At 26.3% G+C, this 16,094-nt stretch overlaps 2 protein-coding genes across 2 annotated transcripts; both read right to left on the minus strand.

Moving 5' to 3' along the window:
* Positions 1–3,830: 3,830 nt before the first annotated feature.
* Positions 3,831–6,781, minus strand: LOC132930708 (C-type lectin 37Db-like). The gene is made up of 4 exons (XM_060996722.1): positions 6,620–6,781; positions 5,191–5,303; positions 4,289–4,397; positions 3,831–4,141 (listed from the first exon to the last, which is right to left on the minus strand). The coding sequence occupies exons 1-4, from the start codon at positions 6,717–6,719 to the stop codon at positions 3,891–3,893; spliced, it is 573 nt and encodes a 190-aa protein (XP_060852705.1). The 5' UTR covers positions 6,720–6,781; the 3' UTR covers positions 3,831–3,890.
* Positions 6,782–11,949: 5,168 nt separating this feature from the next.
* On the minus strand, positions 11,950–13,740 carry LOC132931034 (C-type lectin 37Db-like). Its single transcript, XM_060997226.1, has 4 exons — positions 13,575–13,740; positions 13,366–13,478; positions 12,465–12,573; positions 11,950–12,317 (listed from the first exon to the last, which is right to left on the minus strand). The coding sequence occupies exons 1-4, from the start codon at positions 13,672–13,674 to the stop codon at positions 12,067–12,069; spliced, it is 573 nt and encodes a 190-aa protein (XP_060853209.1). The 5' UTR covers positions 13,675–13,740; the 3' UTR covers positions 11,950–12,066.
* Positions 13,741–16,094: the final 2,354 nt, after the last annotated feature.

A 16,094-nucleotide genomic window follows, 5' to 3' on the forward strand; every position in this document is an offset into this window, starting at 1 on the left:
AATGTTAATGAAGTTCGTTAAACACCGTTTTTTGTGGAAATTAATACATACAATTTTGTTGTTACCTATTCAATTTTTTTTTTTTTTTTAATACCAATAACAACAAATTTTTCATATAGTAATAAAAAAAAAAAAAAATTAAAAATACATAGACACAATTTATTTTATACAGATTTTGATAGAATCGAATATTCAATCATAAATTAAAGATTTATCCTCAATTTTACTGAAAAAACTCTAAAAAATCGAACATTTCAATATCACTTAAATTAGTATTTTCCATACATAATTTAATGTATATTTAGGAATTTAAATTGAATAAGAATAGGCACTAATAGTTTAAAGGGTTATTTTTATTAGACTAATTAAGACTTTTGAGGCCCAATAACTCGACGAGAACATAGTCGCCGCCGTTTCCGGCCGATCACACACACACGCGCACACACATACAATATACCTACGAATCTCCGTTATATTTGTTTATTTTATTTTTGTATAATATTTATAATTGTCTCATTGTGAATTATATAATATTAATATTATACTATTAGGTACGTAAAGACGAGTTATCTAGTAATTCTTAAATGTTTTCTTCCAAAAGACATTACTTTACGTTATATTATATATGCTTCTTCAGCAGAATGAACAAACACACGAGTAAGATTTTTCTAATGTACATTCCTATTTTGGTCAAGTGATAATTTGGTCGTTTTTGGTTAGCTGAATAAGTTATTAACAAATCATAGATGGATTCATTGTAAATTTCAGAATATTACACCCAAACACACATTGTTATATCATAAAGCAGTGTTATGATCTAAAGATGTCATTCCATCGTTTTTCAAATAATCAAACATTTTAATAATCAACAACAACTTTTTTTTTGATAATTTGTTCAGCTAACCAAAAAACGAGTAAATTATCACTTGACCAAAATAAGAATGCACATTTAAAAAATTTTACTCAAAGTTATATTTATGGAAATTTAAAAGCATAAAAATCCATAGGCATTATTAATATGAAAAATGTTGATAAGATTAGTTCAAATTATGCATTTATTTGGTTTTTTTTTGTATCTACCTATATATAACTTAACACAATGTATCTAAAAATAAATTGGATATGTAATAATACTATATGAGCGTACGTACTAATTGTGAAACGTTGTGTATTTAATTATACTGTTCACATCATAATAAGAGGTAACAACTATTATCAAAACATTTATTTTTTTTAATGTGATATTATTGAGTATTGACTGATTTTTTAAACGCCTCCCTCTCCGGAGAAAGTAATCTGAAAGAAACGTCGATCTTAATACGCGTACACCAATTAAACATTTCATTACAATTTATGTTAGACTACCTATCAAATCATTTTATTTAATAAGCACTGTACACTGACTTTAATAAGCATTGTAACAACCAATGAACTAAATTTAGTGTACAAAAATTATCATTATCTGGTACTACAAGACAATTATAAATTTTATTTTTTTTGCCTTATTATCATTCATAAGTTCATAACTATAGTGCTCGGAAGTTGTAGGAGCTAAAAAAGGCAAAATATGCACAAAACAATTGCAAAATATATATTAAAAATGCTAAAAATGCAAAAAAATTATTCAAAATTCCAAAAATAAAATACATCAGATGTTGCAAATAAATTAATAATATACATAAAAACTATTTATAACTGAAAAAAAAATTATATCTGGTTGGCATGTTGACATCTTATTGAACTGAAAATAAAATTAGCTCCGGAGGAAGAGGTATTCCAGGATTTACAGTTTTAAATAATACAGTCCATGAAGGGGCTTTTAAAAAAATCTTTTTTACACTTGACATTGGTTTATCTACTTTAGAGTAATTTACACGAACTTCATCTGGCAACTCTGTGCAATCCATGCGCTAAACATGTTACGTGTATATATTTTAGGATCGAGAACTTTTATAGTGTCACCTGCCTTTTTCATGTATGGTGCTGCATCAGACAAAAATAACAATACATCTAAATACATTTAAATATACAGGTTAAGAAAGAAAAAAAATCAATTTTTTTAGAAAAATATCAAATATAATGCATAATATGCTATATAAAATCAATGAAATATGCACCTTTTTATCTAAGATTGGCAAAATTTGCAAAATGTCCATTTTTAATTTTCAATTTGTTAACACGCCATTGTATACTTCAGATTTTCTAGCTAGGTCTGCTATAAATTGAGAGCATACAGAGCAATATGCAATTCTTACATTGTATAATAATTATGAATTGTTTTCTTAGGAAGAAGTCTAAGTAGGACTATAAGTCGTTATCAAGTAGTTGCTTTTTTTAATAAATATTTTTATTATAATTTTTGAACGAACATCTCCAGCTCCATTTTTAAAAATAATAATTGTAATTGATTTTATTTGTATTGGTTAATTGTCATCCTATTTATTGTAAGAAACATACATTCAAAAGTAGCCTAATGTATTGAACATCGTAAAATAATTTAATTTTATCTTAAATGTCATTGTATTTTTATAGTGTTCATTAATAATAATTGGTCTTTTTTTTTATAAAAAGTGATCTTGCTCGTAATCTTTTATTTTTTTTACATTATGTTAGATGATTACCGAATATTGATAATCATCTTCCTTTTTGTGATATAAACCGTGAAATAGTGATGGGTCGAACTCTGATTTTTTAAATCGAACCGAACTTGAATCGAACTTTAAATTATTTTTTCGAACTCGAACCGAACCGAACCTTCATATTTTCTACCGAACCGAACCGAAACGAACCTAGAATCATTTTAAGTCGAACTCGAACTCGATCTCAATATTTTTTATCATTTTTATTATAAATGACACATAAGGTGCCTGTTACAGTTTATAACTTTCTATCGCCAATAGTCTAATTATTTCTAAAAAATGATTATCAATTTTTATTTTTTTTTAAATAAATTTTGAAGAATTGTACAAATATTTGGTCTCTGAACTATCGTGGTCAGTAAGTCAGGTTCGACAAATATTTTCAAGTTCGATTTTTAAACAGTAAAAGATGTTTGATAGTTTGGTTCGAATTTTTTTCGTGCCGAGTTCAAATTTCGAATCGAACCGAACATCAAGGGTTAGGTTCGGTTCGGTTCGAGATTCGAACAGTTCGACCCATCACTACCGTGAAACTATGCATTGTATTTAATTATAATATTTTTTAGAGCAGCAGTTCCCAATAACCCATGGTCCGAGGGCAGCATGGAACTGGGTCTTGGGGGCCGTGGACTATATAATATTAACATTACTAACGTATAAAACGTTCAATAATATTATTAAATATTTTAATTTTTTTGATAGATACCTTATAACATTGTATATATTATATACACACACTCGTACGTATATAGGTGTGCTATTAGTCATTGCAGTTGGTTTCAAAGATTTTTTACAAAATGCTGGTCCGCACTACTAAAAAATAAAAAGGTTGAGAACCACTGTTTTAGATTTTAATTATTCCGTCCACAGTTAATTGTATAACAACATAGTAGTTGTGAAATTAATATAATTTCATATATTTTTTGAACGGTTTTATTTTTTTGATTCGATATATATAAATTAATAGGATATGCAAATGAACTTCAAATAAAGTATTTGGCGTAAGTGTATTGCATAACATCTTATAGAAACCGATTAAACACATTAAATCATTTTCATCAAATTAAAATTATTTTTTATTCTTGAAATATTTTTGGAATACATTGTGTTTAATAATATTTTGTATTGATTTGACAAACTATAAAGTAATATTCATATTTTAAACCTAATAGTTCTTTTTTTTTACAACCATTAAAAATAAACATTTTTAAATTACATTCATGTTGATAACCATTTTTTTTTGTATTTTATTTAGTTCACTAATTCACATATAAAATTTGCTTGGAAAGTGCAAAACTGATCGTTCCATTTGAAACCTTCATTTCCTTTATACCAATATTCTACACAGTCTTCATCCTTGTCGTCCACTTTGGTATTGTTTGGTTCGCCAGCCAGCCAATTGGTATACCGTCCGAAGTTTTGGCCGTTGCCTGACCAAACGAACGTGCCCTCAACTGATAGATCGTTACCAGAGGTCCAAAAATGAGAATCTTGACCATAACCTAAAAAATAAAATTACAACATTCATAAAACCGGTCACTGAATAAATACTCGCGTGTGAGTGTTTAATGTACATTATAGAATATATTAAATGTAAAATTTCATATATTCTCAAGTACATCATATAATTCTTTCAAGTATGTTCTTACCGAAGTTTTCCAACTGTTTCACCACATTCTTATTTTCTTGTTCAGTGGTAATGCTAGCCAATTGCATTCCATGAAGATTGCAAAACTCCATGGATTTGAACCAATCAGCCTAATTGTAAACAGTACAAAATAAAATGATATGTAGGCACGATATAAAACGAATTATAGCACTATAAAAACCAGGATAATACAAAAGTATGTCACTACCATCTTGGTAAACGGCATGTGGGAAGTTATTAAGTTATTAGATTTTTTTTATTATTTATTTAATTATTTTAGAAAAAGTTAATAGACTACAACGAGAGTTAGTTTTCTCTCTCTTAGAAATATACAATTTATTGAAAATCTGCGTTTAACAGAATCAATTTTGCTTGGTTACTCTTAATATACTAGAGTGAATTGACTTATTATTAAACTTTAAATTAAGAATTTGATTTACGGCATCTCATAGGTTTTTATTGATATTTTTACTAAGCTGAGTTATAAATTATAGTAATTTATCTATAACTATGTAAAATGTAAATTATTACAATTTTATAATTTAAATATAAATACAAATTATGGAGTGTCATAAAGATATTTTTTATTACAAATTATTCTATTATATTTTTTAAAGCAGATATGAGGAACCGTTAAAGAGAATAAATTATTATATTTTCAATCAATAACACTTAGATCCACTTAGAAATCAATCCTACATAAACATTCTCCATCTATATTATCGTTATACGTTGCTTGAATTTTTTCGTTCTATTTCTTTTTTCTAGGCAAACTCACAAATCGTAACAACGCTAACAATTAACAATAATTATTAACTGTTATTTGTTAGCATATAGCTACGCAAATCATAACAATTTATCGAATTTATATTTCTAACTAGTAATAAAACTAGATAAAGTTACCTTAAAAAATGTTCCAATGTAAAAATACTTAGAGCCCGATTTCACAACAGGCCATTTGGTAACCGGCATGGGGCTAAACATGGTGTAATCGTCAAAATTGTAAGCTGCTATTTCTAAAATCAATTACAATATTGTTGAGGCAATGTCTTTAAAGTGGCGTATTAAATCACAATATATAGTATTAAAGTTAAAACAATTAAAAGCAGTTTCAAAATACGCATTCATGCCTACATATAGGTGATACCTACGAACTATACTGAGTACAGCCAATTTTATAATTAACCTTTATATAAGATAATACTAATAATATAATTATAATTGTAATGATTGCTAATAATTTGCGATAAGTATCCAACACAATAGTATACATTTTATTAAATATATTTTAAGGGCACAATAACGGGGCTACTGGTGTAGTAAAATATATTTAAACAACGATGTAGATAAAATTATGTAGCTATAGAAATGAAAAACTGCATAAATTCACGTGATTTTTTTTATATACTTATGTTTGATGTTATAATTTTTAAAATTTATTAATATAAATAATATCTATGTGTAGATTGATAAATTATAATAAGATTCGTCTTAATTTGTTCTGACTGTCGTTGATAGATGTCGAAAATACAAATATATATTTTATTTTTGCCTACAGATTACAGAGTAAATCTTGCTTGATGTTATGTTTAATGTTGTCGCCGTGTCGGTAAAATTAACCGATCATCAACGTACACGCTAAAACTAGAGATGCAAAGGAAATAAAATATGGTACCATATAATATAAATTGTATAGTCAAAAATTCTGGTATCGGGTGGTTTAATTTCAATTTATTGATTATAAATTTATAACTGTATCGTAAACAAGAGCTTCATTAGCTACAAACTTAAAATATTTATCAACTCATTCATTATAAGTGTATAATATTAATAATTATAAGTTAATTTTACTTAATATTTATCATTATATTAGGTACCTAATAGCCTAGATTAAATATAAACTGATATAATATAATAACTACCTACTTGCTAGGTAGTTATATTAAATTATAAAAAATGATGTTTAATTTTTAATATATTTGATGCTTAAATCATAAGTTATCATAGGTCAAATTAACAACAATAATTGTAATTCTGGGCTAAATTTGCCTACCTGTAAGATCTTAGTCAATAAACATATATATTTTTAAAACCAATAATATATAGTAAACAACAATATAAATAAAAAAATATAAATTAAACACGTTTTTTCATATAACAAGCATATAAATATGTATAGTTATTCTGTTATACAGACTGTATTTTACATACCTACTTATATAATAAAAAATTTAATTTTTAATAATTTATAAAATTAATTGTGTTATTTTTATAATTTTATCAACGAGTTACGATATATTATTATAAAAATTGTTAATAATTTAAAAATTACCTGCTTCTTTTTTTCCTAAAGGATCTGCATTAGTAGTCATGTCAGAAACAATAAAAGCTGTTAAAGTAATAACAAATAAATTTCGTTTAGAGAAAATCATTTTAGTTTTGAAAATTACTCGTACTACGAAATAAGTTAATAGGTAGGTACAAGTAGTCCTCCGAACACTGAAAAGCGAATATAATGAAATATACTACTGCAGTATAGCGTCTTTTATAATGATGAACTTTAACGGAATCGCATACTCACAACTAAGTTTATTCAATAATATTAAACAAAGATGGTTAAAATATTTATTTAAGTATTTATTATTTACATGCGAGTAACAAAAATAATACATGACGGCATTTATAGTATAGTTTTATACATAAAACGTACATATTTTTGTCATCGCCTATATTGTCAACTATTCAAATAGTTATATTCCGTGCTTATTTACATTAGTTCATTGTTATTTTTAAAACTAAGTAACAAAAATATTGTAAGCAATATTATATTAAAAGTTATATTATAAGTTATATTCCGTGCTTATTTACTTTAGTTCATTGTTATTTTTAAAACTGAGTAACAAAAATATTGTAAACAATATTATATTAAAAGTTATATTATAAGTTATATTCCGTGCTTATTTACATTAGTTCATTGTTATTTTTAAAACTGACTAACAAAAATATTGTAAACAATATTATGCGTATACACGATTACACAAAAATATCTAAGGGGGTTCAAATAATTTGTGTGAGGAGATTTAACCAATTCTACGCCCTTTTACCTAAATTATGTTTAAATTTGAATAAATTTAATATTGTAAACGAAAAAATTATCAAAGGGCATAGGCCGATCATTTATTACTTAAAGTTTGTATTATATTATAATTACAGTCGAGTTGCAATAACTCAAAAAACTTGACAACTCGAATTTTTTTTTATTCCTCAAGAATTATATATAAATTAATATAAATTCGAGTTAGATATCCCAAATCATACATATCTCGAAGCGAATTTTTATCTCCCTTCAACTTCGAGAAATCTCGACTGTATAAAATAAACAGAAATGAGGGTAAATGTGTACCACTGATCTACATTTGATGACGAGTAATTGTTTAATTTGATATATCATTGTAAACGAATTTTGATTCAGAGCGGAGATGATCTGTCAGACTACGTTATCTGCATTACCTATATCACTATATCATTCCTATATAATTCACTGTATATTCCATAATAATATGTTTATTGAGATTGATATTAAAGTGATTTATTTTACTATTAGTATTAAGATAGGTTCATTAAATTTTTCCGAAAACATTGCATTTCCTATATTAGTAATTATTATAATGAAACATATTTAATATTTATACTATAATATATAAATATATAATGTTATTGTTAATAATTTTTGTATAAATGCGATTATTAGATTTAATTTGTCTTATTGGATTGTAATTAAAAATATAAATAACTCAACAATCCGGAAAATTTCTGATTAGTTGATAGTTATAGCTATTAAAAATTATCGAAGACGTGGCCATTTTTCATCTATAAGCGTAAAGCGTTTGACGTTCAAAAAATGTTAATGAAGTTCGTTAAACACCGTTTTTTGTGGAAATTAATACATACAATTTTGTTGTTACCTATTCAATTTTTTTTTTTTTTTAATACTAATAACAACAAATTTTTCATATAGTAATAAAAAAAAAAAAAAAATTAAAAATACATAGACACAATTTATTTTATACAGATTTTGATAGAATCGAATATTCAATCATAAATTAAAGATTTATCCTCAATTTTACTGAAAAAACTCTAAAAAATCGAACATTTCAATATCACTTAAATAAGTATTTTCCATACATAATTTAATGTATATTTAGGAATTTAAATTGAATAAGAATAGGCACTAATAGTTTAAAGGGTTATTTTTATTAGACTAATTAAGACTTTTGAGGCCCAATAACTCGACGAGAACATAGTCGCCGCCGTTTCCGGCCGATCTCACACACACGCGCACACACATACAATATACCTACGAATCTCCGTTATATTTGTTTATTTTATTTTTGTATATTATTTATAATTGTCTCATTGTGAATTATATAATATTAATATTATACTATTAGGTACGTAAAGACGAGTTATCTAGTAATTCTTAAATGTTTTCTTCCAAAAGACATCCTTTACGTTATATTATATATGCTTCTTCAGCAGAATGAACAAACACACGAGTAAGATTTTTCTAATGTACATTCCTATTTTGGTCAAGTGATAATTTGGTCGTTTTTGGTTAGCTGAATAAGTTATTAACAAATCATAGATGGATTCATTGTAAATTTCAGAATATTACACCCAAACACACATTGTTATATCATAAGGCAGTGCTATGATCTAAAGATGTCATTCCATCGTTTTTCAAATAATCAAACATTTTAATAATCAACAACAACTTTTTTTTGATAATTTGTTCAGCTAACCAAAAAACGAGCATATTATCACTTGACCCAAATAAGAATGCACATTTAAAAAATTTTACTCAAAGTTATATTTATGGAAATTTAAAAGCATAAAAATCCATAGGCATTATTAATATGAAAAATGTTGATAAGATTAGTTCAAATTATGCATTTATTTGGATTTTTTTTGTATCTACCTATATATAATTTAACACAATGTATCTAAAAATAAATTGGATATGTAATAATACTATATGAGCGTACGTACTAATTGTGAAACGTTGTGTATTTAATTATACTGTTCACATCATAATAAGAGGTAACAACTATTATCAAAACATTTATTTTTTTTAATGTGATATTATTGAGTATTGACTGATTTTTTAAACGCCTCACTCTCCGGAGAAAGTAATCTGAAAGAAACGTCGATCTTAATACGCGTACACCAATTGAACATTTCATTACAATTTATGTTAGACTACCTATCAAATCATTTTATTTTATTCAGTTAAATAATTTAATAAGCATTGTAACAACCAATGTACTAAATTTAGTGTACAAAAATTATCATTATCTGGTACTACAAGACAATTATAAATTTTATTTTTTTTGCCTTATTATCATTCATAAGTTCATAACTATAGTGCTCGGAAGTTGTAGGTGCTAAAAAAGGCAAAATATGCACAAAACAATTGCAAAATATATATTAAAAATGCTAAAAATGCAAAAAAATTATTCTAAATTCCAAAAATAAAATACATCAGATGTTGCAAATAAATTAATAATATACATAAAAACTATTTATAACTGAAAAAAAAATTATATCTGGTTGGCATGTTGACATCTTATTGAACTGAAAATAAAATTAGCTCCGGAGGAAGAGGTATTCCAGGATTTACAGTTTTAAATATTACAGTTCATGAAGGGGCTTTTAAAAAAATCTTTTTTACACTTGACATTGGTTTATCTACTTTAGAGTAATTTACACGAACTTCATCTGCAACTCTGTGCAATCCATGCGCTAAACATGTTACGTGTATTATTTTAGGATCGAGAACTTTTATAGTGTCACCTGCCTTTTTCATGTAAGGTGCTGCATCAGACAAAAATAACAATACATCTAAATACATTTAAATATACAGGTTAAGAAAGAAAAAAAATCGATTTTTTTAGAAAAATATCAAATATAATGCATAATATGCTTATAAAATCAATGAAATATGCACCTTTTTATCTAAAATTGGCAAAATTTGCAAAATGTCCATTTTTAATTTTCAATTTTTTAACACGCCATTGTATACTTCAGATATCTAGCTAGGTCTGCTATAAATTGAGAGCATACAGAGCAATATGCAATTCCTACATTGTATAATAATTATGAATTTGTTTTCTTAGGAAGAAGTCTAAGTAGGACTATAAGTCGTTATCAAGTAGTTGCTTTTTTAATAAATATTTTTATTATAATTTTTGAAAGAACATCTCCAGCTCCATTTTTAAAAATAATAATTGTAATTGATTTTATTTGTATTGGTTAATTGTCATCCTATTTATTGTAAGAAACATACAATTCAAAGTAGCCTAATGTATTGAACATCGTAAAATATTTAATTTTATCTTAAATGTCATTGTATTTTTATAGTGTTCAATAATAATAATTGGTCTTTTTTTTTTACAAAAAGTGATCTTGCTCGTAATCTTTTATTTTTTTTACATTATGTTAGATGATTACCGAATATTGATAATCATCTTCCTTTTGTGATATAAACCGTGAAATAGTGATGTGTCGAACTCTGATTTTTTAAATCGAACCGAACTTGAATCGAACTTTAAATTATTTTTTCGAACTCGAACCGAACCGAACCTTCATATTTTCTACCGAACCGAACCGAAACGAACCTAGAATCATTTTAAGTCGAACTCGAACTCGATCTCAATATTTTTTATCATTTTTATTATAAATGACACATAAGGTGCCTGTTACAGTTTATAACTTTCTATCGCCAATAGTCTAATTATTTCTAAAAAATGATTATCAATTTTTATTTTTTTTAAATAAATTTTGAAGAATTGTACAAATATTTGGTCTCTGAACTATCGTGGTCAGTAAGTCAGGTTCGACAAATATTTTCAAGTTCGATTTTTGAACAGTAAAAGATGTTTGATAGTTCGGTTCGAATTTTTTTCGTGCCGAGTTCAAATTTCGAATCGAACCGAACATCAAGGGTTAGGTTCGGTTCGGTTCGAGATTCGAACAGTACGACCCATCACTACCGTGAAACTATGCATTGAATTTAATTATAATATTTTTTAGAGCAGCAGTTCCCAATAACCCATGGTCCGAGGGCAGCATGGAACTGGGTCTTGGGGGCCGTGGACTATATAATATTAACATTACTAACGTGTAAAACGTTCAATAATATTATTAAATATTTTAATTTTTTTGATAGATACCTTATAACATTGTATATATTATATACACACACTCGTACGTATATAGGTGTGCTATTAGTCATTGCAGTTGGTTTCAAAGATTTTTTACTAAATTGCTGGTCCGCACTACTAAAAAATAAAAAGGTTGAGAACCACTGTTTTAGATTTTAATTATTCCGTCCTCAGTTAATTGTATAACAACATAGTAGTTGTGAAATAAATATAATTTCATATATTTTTTGAACGGTTTTATTTTTTTGATTCGATATATATAAATTAATAGGATATGCAAATGAATTTCAAATAAAGTATTTGGCGTAAGTGTATTGCATAACATCTTATAGAAACCGATTAAACACATTAAATCATTTTCATCAAATTATAATTATTTTTTATTCTTGAAATATTTTTGGAATACATTGTGTTTAATAATATTTTGTATTGATTTGACAAACTATAAAGTAATATTCATATTTTAAACCTAATAGTTCTTTTTTTTTACAACCATTAAAAATAAACATTTATAAATTACAATCATGTTGGTAACCATTTTTTTTTTGTATTTTATTTAGTTCACTAATTCACATATAAAATTTGCTTGGAAAGTGCAAAACTGATCGTTCCATTTGAAACCTTCATTTCCTTTATACCAATATTCTACACAGTCTTCATCCTTGTCGTCCACTTTGGTATTGTTTGGTTCACCGGCCAGCCAATTGGTATACCGCCCGAATTTTCGGCCGTTGCCTGACCAAACGAACGTGCCCTCAACTGATAGATCGTTACCAGAGGTCCAAAAATGAGAATCTTGACCATAACCTAAAAAATAAAATTACAACATTTATAAAACCGGTCACTGAATAAATACTCGTGTGTGAGTGTTTAATGTACATTATAGAATATATTAAATGTAAAATTTCATATATTCTCAAGTACATCATATAATTATTTCAAGTATGTTCTTACCGAAGTTTTCCAACTGTTTCACCACATTCTTATTTTCTTGTTCAGTGGTAATGCTAGCCAATTGCATTCCATGAAGATTGCAAAACTCCATGGATTTGAACCAATCAGCCTAATTGTAAACAGTACAAAATAAAATGATATGTAGGCACGATATAAAACGAATTATAGCACTATAAAAACCAGGATAATACAAAAGTATGTCACTACCATCTTGGTAAACGGCATGTGGGAAGTTATTAAGTTATTAGATTTTTTTTTATTTTTTATTTAATTATTTTAGAAAAAGTTAATAGACTACAACGAGAGTTAGTTTTCTCTCTCTTAGAAATATACAATTTATTGAAAATCTGCGTTTAACAGAATCAATTTTGCTTGGTTACTCTTAATATACTAGAGTGAATTGACTTATTATTAAACTTTAAATTAAGAATTTGATTTACGGCATCTCATAGGTTTTTATTGATATTTTTACTAAGCTGAGTTATAAATTATAGTAATTTATCTATAACTATGGAAAATGTAAATTATTACAATTTTATAATTTAAATATAAATACAAATTATGGAGTGTCATAAAGATATTTTTTATTACAAATTATTCTATTATATTTTTTAAATTAGATATAAGGAACCATTAAGGAGAATAAATTATTATATTTTCAATCAATAACACTTAGTTCCACTTAGAAATCAACCCTACATAAACATTCTCCATCTACATACGTTATACGTTGCTTGAATTTTTTCGTTCTATTTCTTTTTTCTAGGCAAACTCACAAATCGTAACAACGCTAACAATTAACAATAATTATTAACTGTTATTTGTTAGCATATATCTACGCAAATCATAACAATTTATCTAATTTATATTTCTAACTAGTAATAAAACTAGATAAAGTTACCTTAAAAAATGTTCCAATGTAAAAATACTTAGAGCCCGATTTCACAACAGGCCATTTGGTAACCGGCATGGGGCTAAACATGGTGTATTCGTCAAAATTGAAAACTTCTATTTCTAAAATAATTTATAAAAGTAATTGTGTTATTTTATAATTTTATCAACGAGTTACAATATATTATTATAATGAATTGTTAATAATTTAAAATTTACCATCTTCTTTTTTTACTAAAGGATCTGCATTAGTAGTCATGTCAGAAACAATAAAAGCTGTTAAAGTAATAACAAATAAATTTCGTTTAGAGAAAATCATTTTTGTTTTGAAAATTACTCGTACTACGAAATAAGTTAATAGGTAGGTACAAGTAAAGTCCTCCGAACACTGAAAAGCGAATATAATGAAATATACTACTGCAGTATAGGGTCTTTTATAATGATGAACTTTAACAGAATCGCATACTCACAACTAAGTTTATTCAATAACATTAAACAAAGAGGGTTAAAATATTTATTTAAGTATTTATTATTTACATGCTAGTAACAAAAATAATACATGACGGCATTTATAGTATAGTTTTATACATAAAACGTACATATTTTTGTCATCGCCTATATTGTCAACTATTCAAATAGTTATATTCCGTGCTTATTTACATTAGTTCATTGTTATTTTTAAAACTGACTAACAAAAATATTGTAAACAATATAATATTAAAAGTTATATTATAAGTTATATTCTGTGCTTATTTACATTAGTTCATTGTTATTTTTGAAACTGAGTAACAAAAATATTGTAATCAATATTATATTAAAAGTTCTATTATAAGTTATATTCCGTACTTATTTACATAAGATCATTGTTATTTTTGAAACTGAGTAACAAAAATATTTTAAACAATATTGCTATATGCTTATAAAATCAATGAAATATGCACCTTTTTATCTAAAATTGGCAAAATTTGCAAAATGTCCATTTTTAATTTTCAATTTTTTGACACGCCATTGTATACTTCAGATTTCTAGCTAGGTCTGCTATAAATTGAGAGCATACAGAGCAATATGCAATTCTTACATTGTATAATAATTATGAATTTGTTTTCTTAGGAAGAAGTCTAAGTAGGACTATAAGTCGTTATCAAGTAGTTGCTTTTTTAATAAATATTTTTATTATAATTTTTGAACGAACATCTCCAGCTCCATTTTTAAAAATAATAATTGTAATTGATTTTATTTGTATTGGTTAATTTTTTTTTTTTTTTATATTTATTAAGGCTTCAACCTCAAAGGTCCTTAGCTTGCATTAGATTAATATAAAGGGGTATACATTATAATTTTTACAAATATTGACATGTTAAGTGTGTTTACAATTTATTACTTATGTTTATGTTATTAAAGAAAAGATTGATTGCGTCCGTATTGTCTTCGTTGAAACTTTGGTGGAGTGTGATGGGGTTTTTGAGGATCTTGCGGGCTTCAGTGTATTTGGCGCAATTTATGATAATATGTTCTATTTTTAGTGTCTACTTGCAAGTGTCGCATATTGGGGCAGGTCCTTCTCTTATGAGATACGCATGTGTTAAGTGTGAGTGGCCTATTTTAGCTCTACTAATGTTTACTTCCTATCTTCGTTTGGTGTTAGGGTATATTTTAATTTTTTAATAAACAATTTTACGTTTCTCAGTTGTTAGAAAGGGGAAGGTTAGACCAAAATTTTTGCAATTCTTCCATTAATTTATGATGTATGATGTTGAAGGTGTCGGATGAAGTTAGTATGTTTATCTTTGTGGAAGAAGGAGATGAGGTGGCTTCATAAGCTATAGTATCAGCTTTCTCGTTTCCGGGTATCCCGACGTGTGAGGGGACCCACATGAAGCTTGTTGGTTTATTTATTGCAGATATTAGTTTCTAAATATTGGTTAATTGTCATCCTACATATTGTAAGAAACATACAATTCAAAGTAGCCTAATGTATTGAACATCGTAAAATATTTTATTTTATCTTAAATGTTATTGTATTTTTATAGTGTCCAATAATAATAATTGGTCTTTTTTTTTTTATAATAAGTGATCTTGCTCGTAATTTTTTATTTTTTTTATATTATGTTAGATGATTACCGAATATTGATAATCATCTTTCTTTTTGTGATATAAACCGTGAAACTATGCATTGTATTTAATTATAATATTTTTTAGAGCAGCAGTTCCCAACCCATGGTCCGCGGGCAGCATGGAACTGGGTCTTGGGGGCCGTGGACTATATAATATTAACATTACTAACGTGTAAAACGTTCAATAATATTATTAAATATTTTAATTTTTTTGATAGATACCTTATAACATTATATATATTATATACACACACTCGTACGTATATAGGTGTGCTATTAGTCATTGCAGTTGGTTTCAAAGATTTTTTACAAAATTGCTGGTCCGCACTACTAAAAAATAAAAAGGTTGAGAACCACTGTTTTAGATTTTAATTATTCCGTCCACAGTTAATTGTATAACAACATAGTAGTTGTGAAATTAATATAATTTCATATATTTTTTGAACGGTTTTATTTTTTTGATTCGATATATATAAATTAATAGGATATGCAAATGAATTTCAAATAAAGTATTTGGCGTAAGTGTATTGCATAACATCTTATAGAAACCGATTAAACACATTAAATCATTTTCATCAAATTATAATTATTTTTTATTCTTGAAATATTTTTGGAATACATTGTG

The sequence above is a fragment of the Rhopalosiphum padi genome, chromosome 4 (assembly GCF_020882245.1).
Source record: "Rhopalosiphum padi isolate XX-2018 chromosome 4, ASM2088224v1, whole genome shotgun sequence".
In the NCBI taxonomy this organism is placed as follows: Eukaryota; Metazoa; Arthropoda; class Insecta; order Hemiptera; family Aphididae; genus Rhopalosiphum; species Rhopalosiphum padi.

Excerpts from the sequence above, each read along its gene's own strand:
- LOC132930708 (XM_060996722.1), bottom strand. The coding sequence starts at position 6,719 with ATGATTTTCTCTAAACGAAATTTATTTGTTATTACTTTAACAGCTTTT. Across the intron at positions 5,304-6,619 it reads TTTAGGAAAAAAAGAAGCAG|AAATAGCAGCTTACAATTTT; the intron begins GTAATTTTTAAA and ends AATTGATTTTAG. Across the intron at positions 4,398-5,190 it reads ACATTGGAACATTTTTTAAG|GCTGATTGGTTCAAATCCAT; the intron begins GTAACTTTATCT and ends GTTTACAATTAG.
- LOC132931034 (XM_060997226.1), bottom strand. The coding sequence starts at position 13,674 with ATGATTTTCTCTAAACGAAATTTATTTGTTATTACTTTAACAGCTTTT. Across the intron at positions 12,574-13,365 it reads ACATTGGAACATTTTTTAAG|GCTGATTGGTTCAAATCCAT; the intron begins GTAACTTTATCT and ends GTTTACAATTAG. Across the intron at positions 12,318-12,464 it reads GAAACAGTTGGAAAACTTCG|GTTATGGTCAAGATTCTCAT; the intron begins GTAAGAACATAC and ends TTTATTTTTTAG.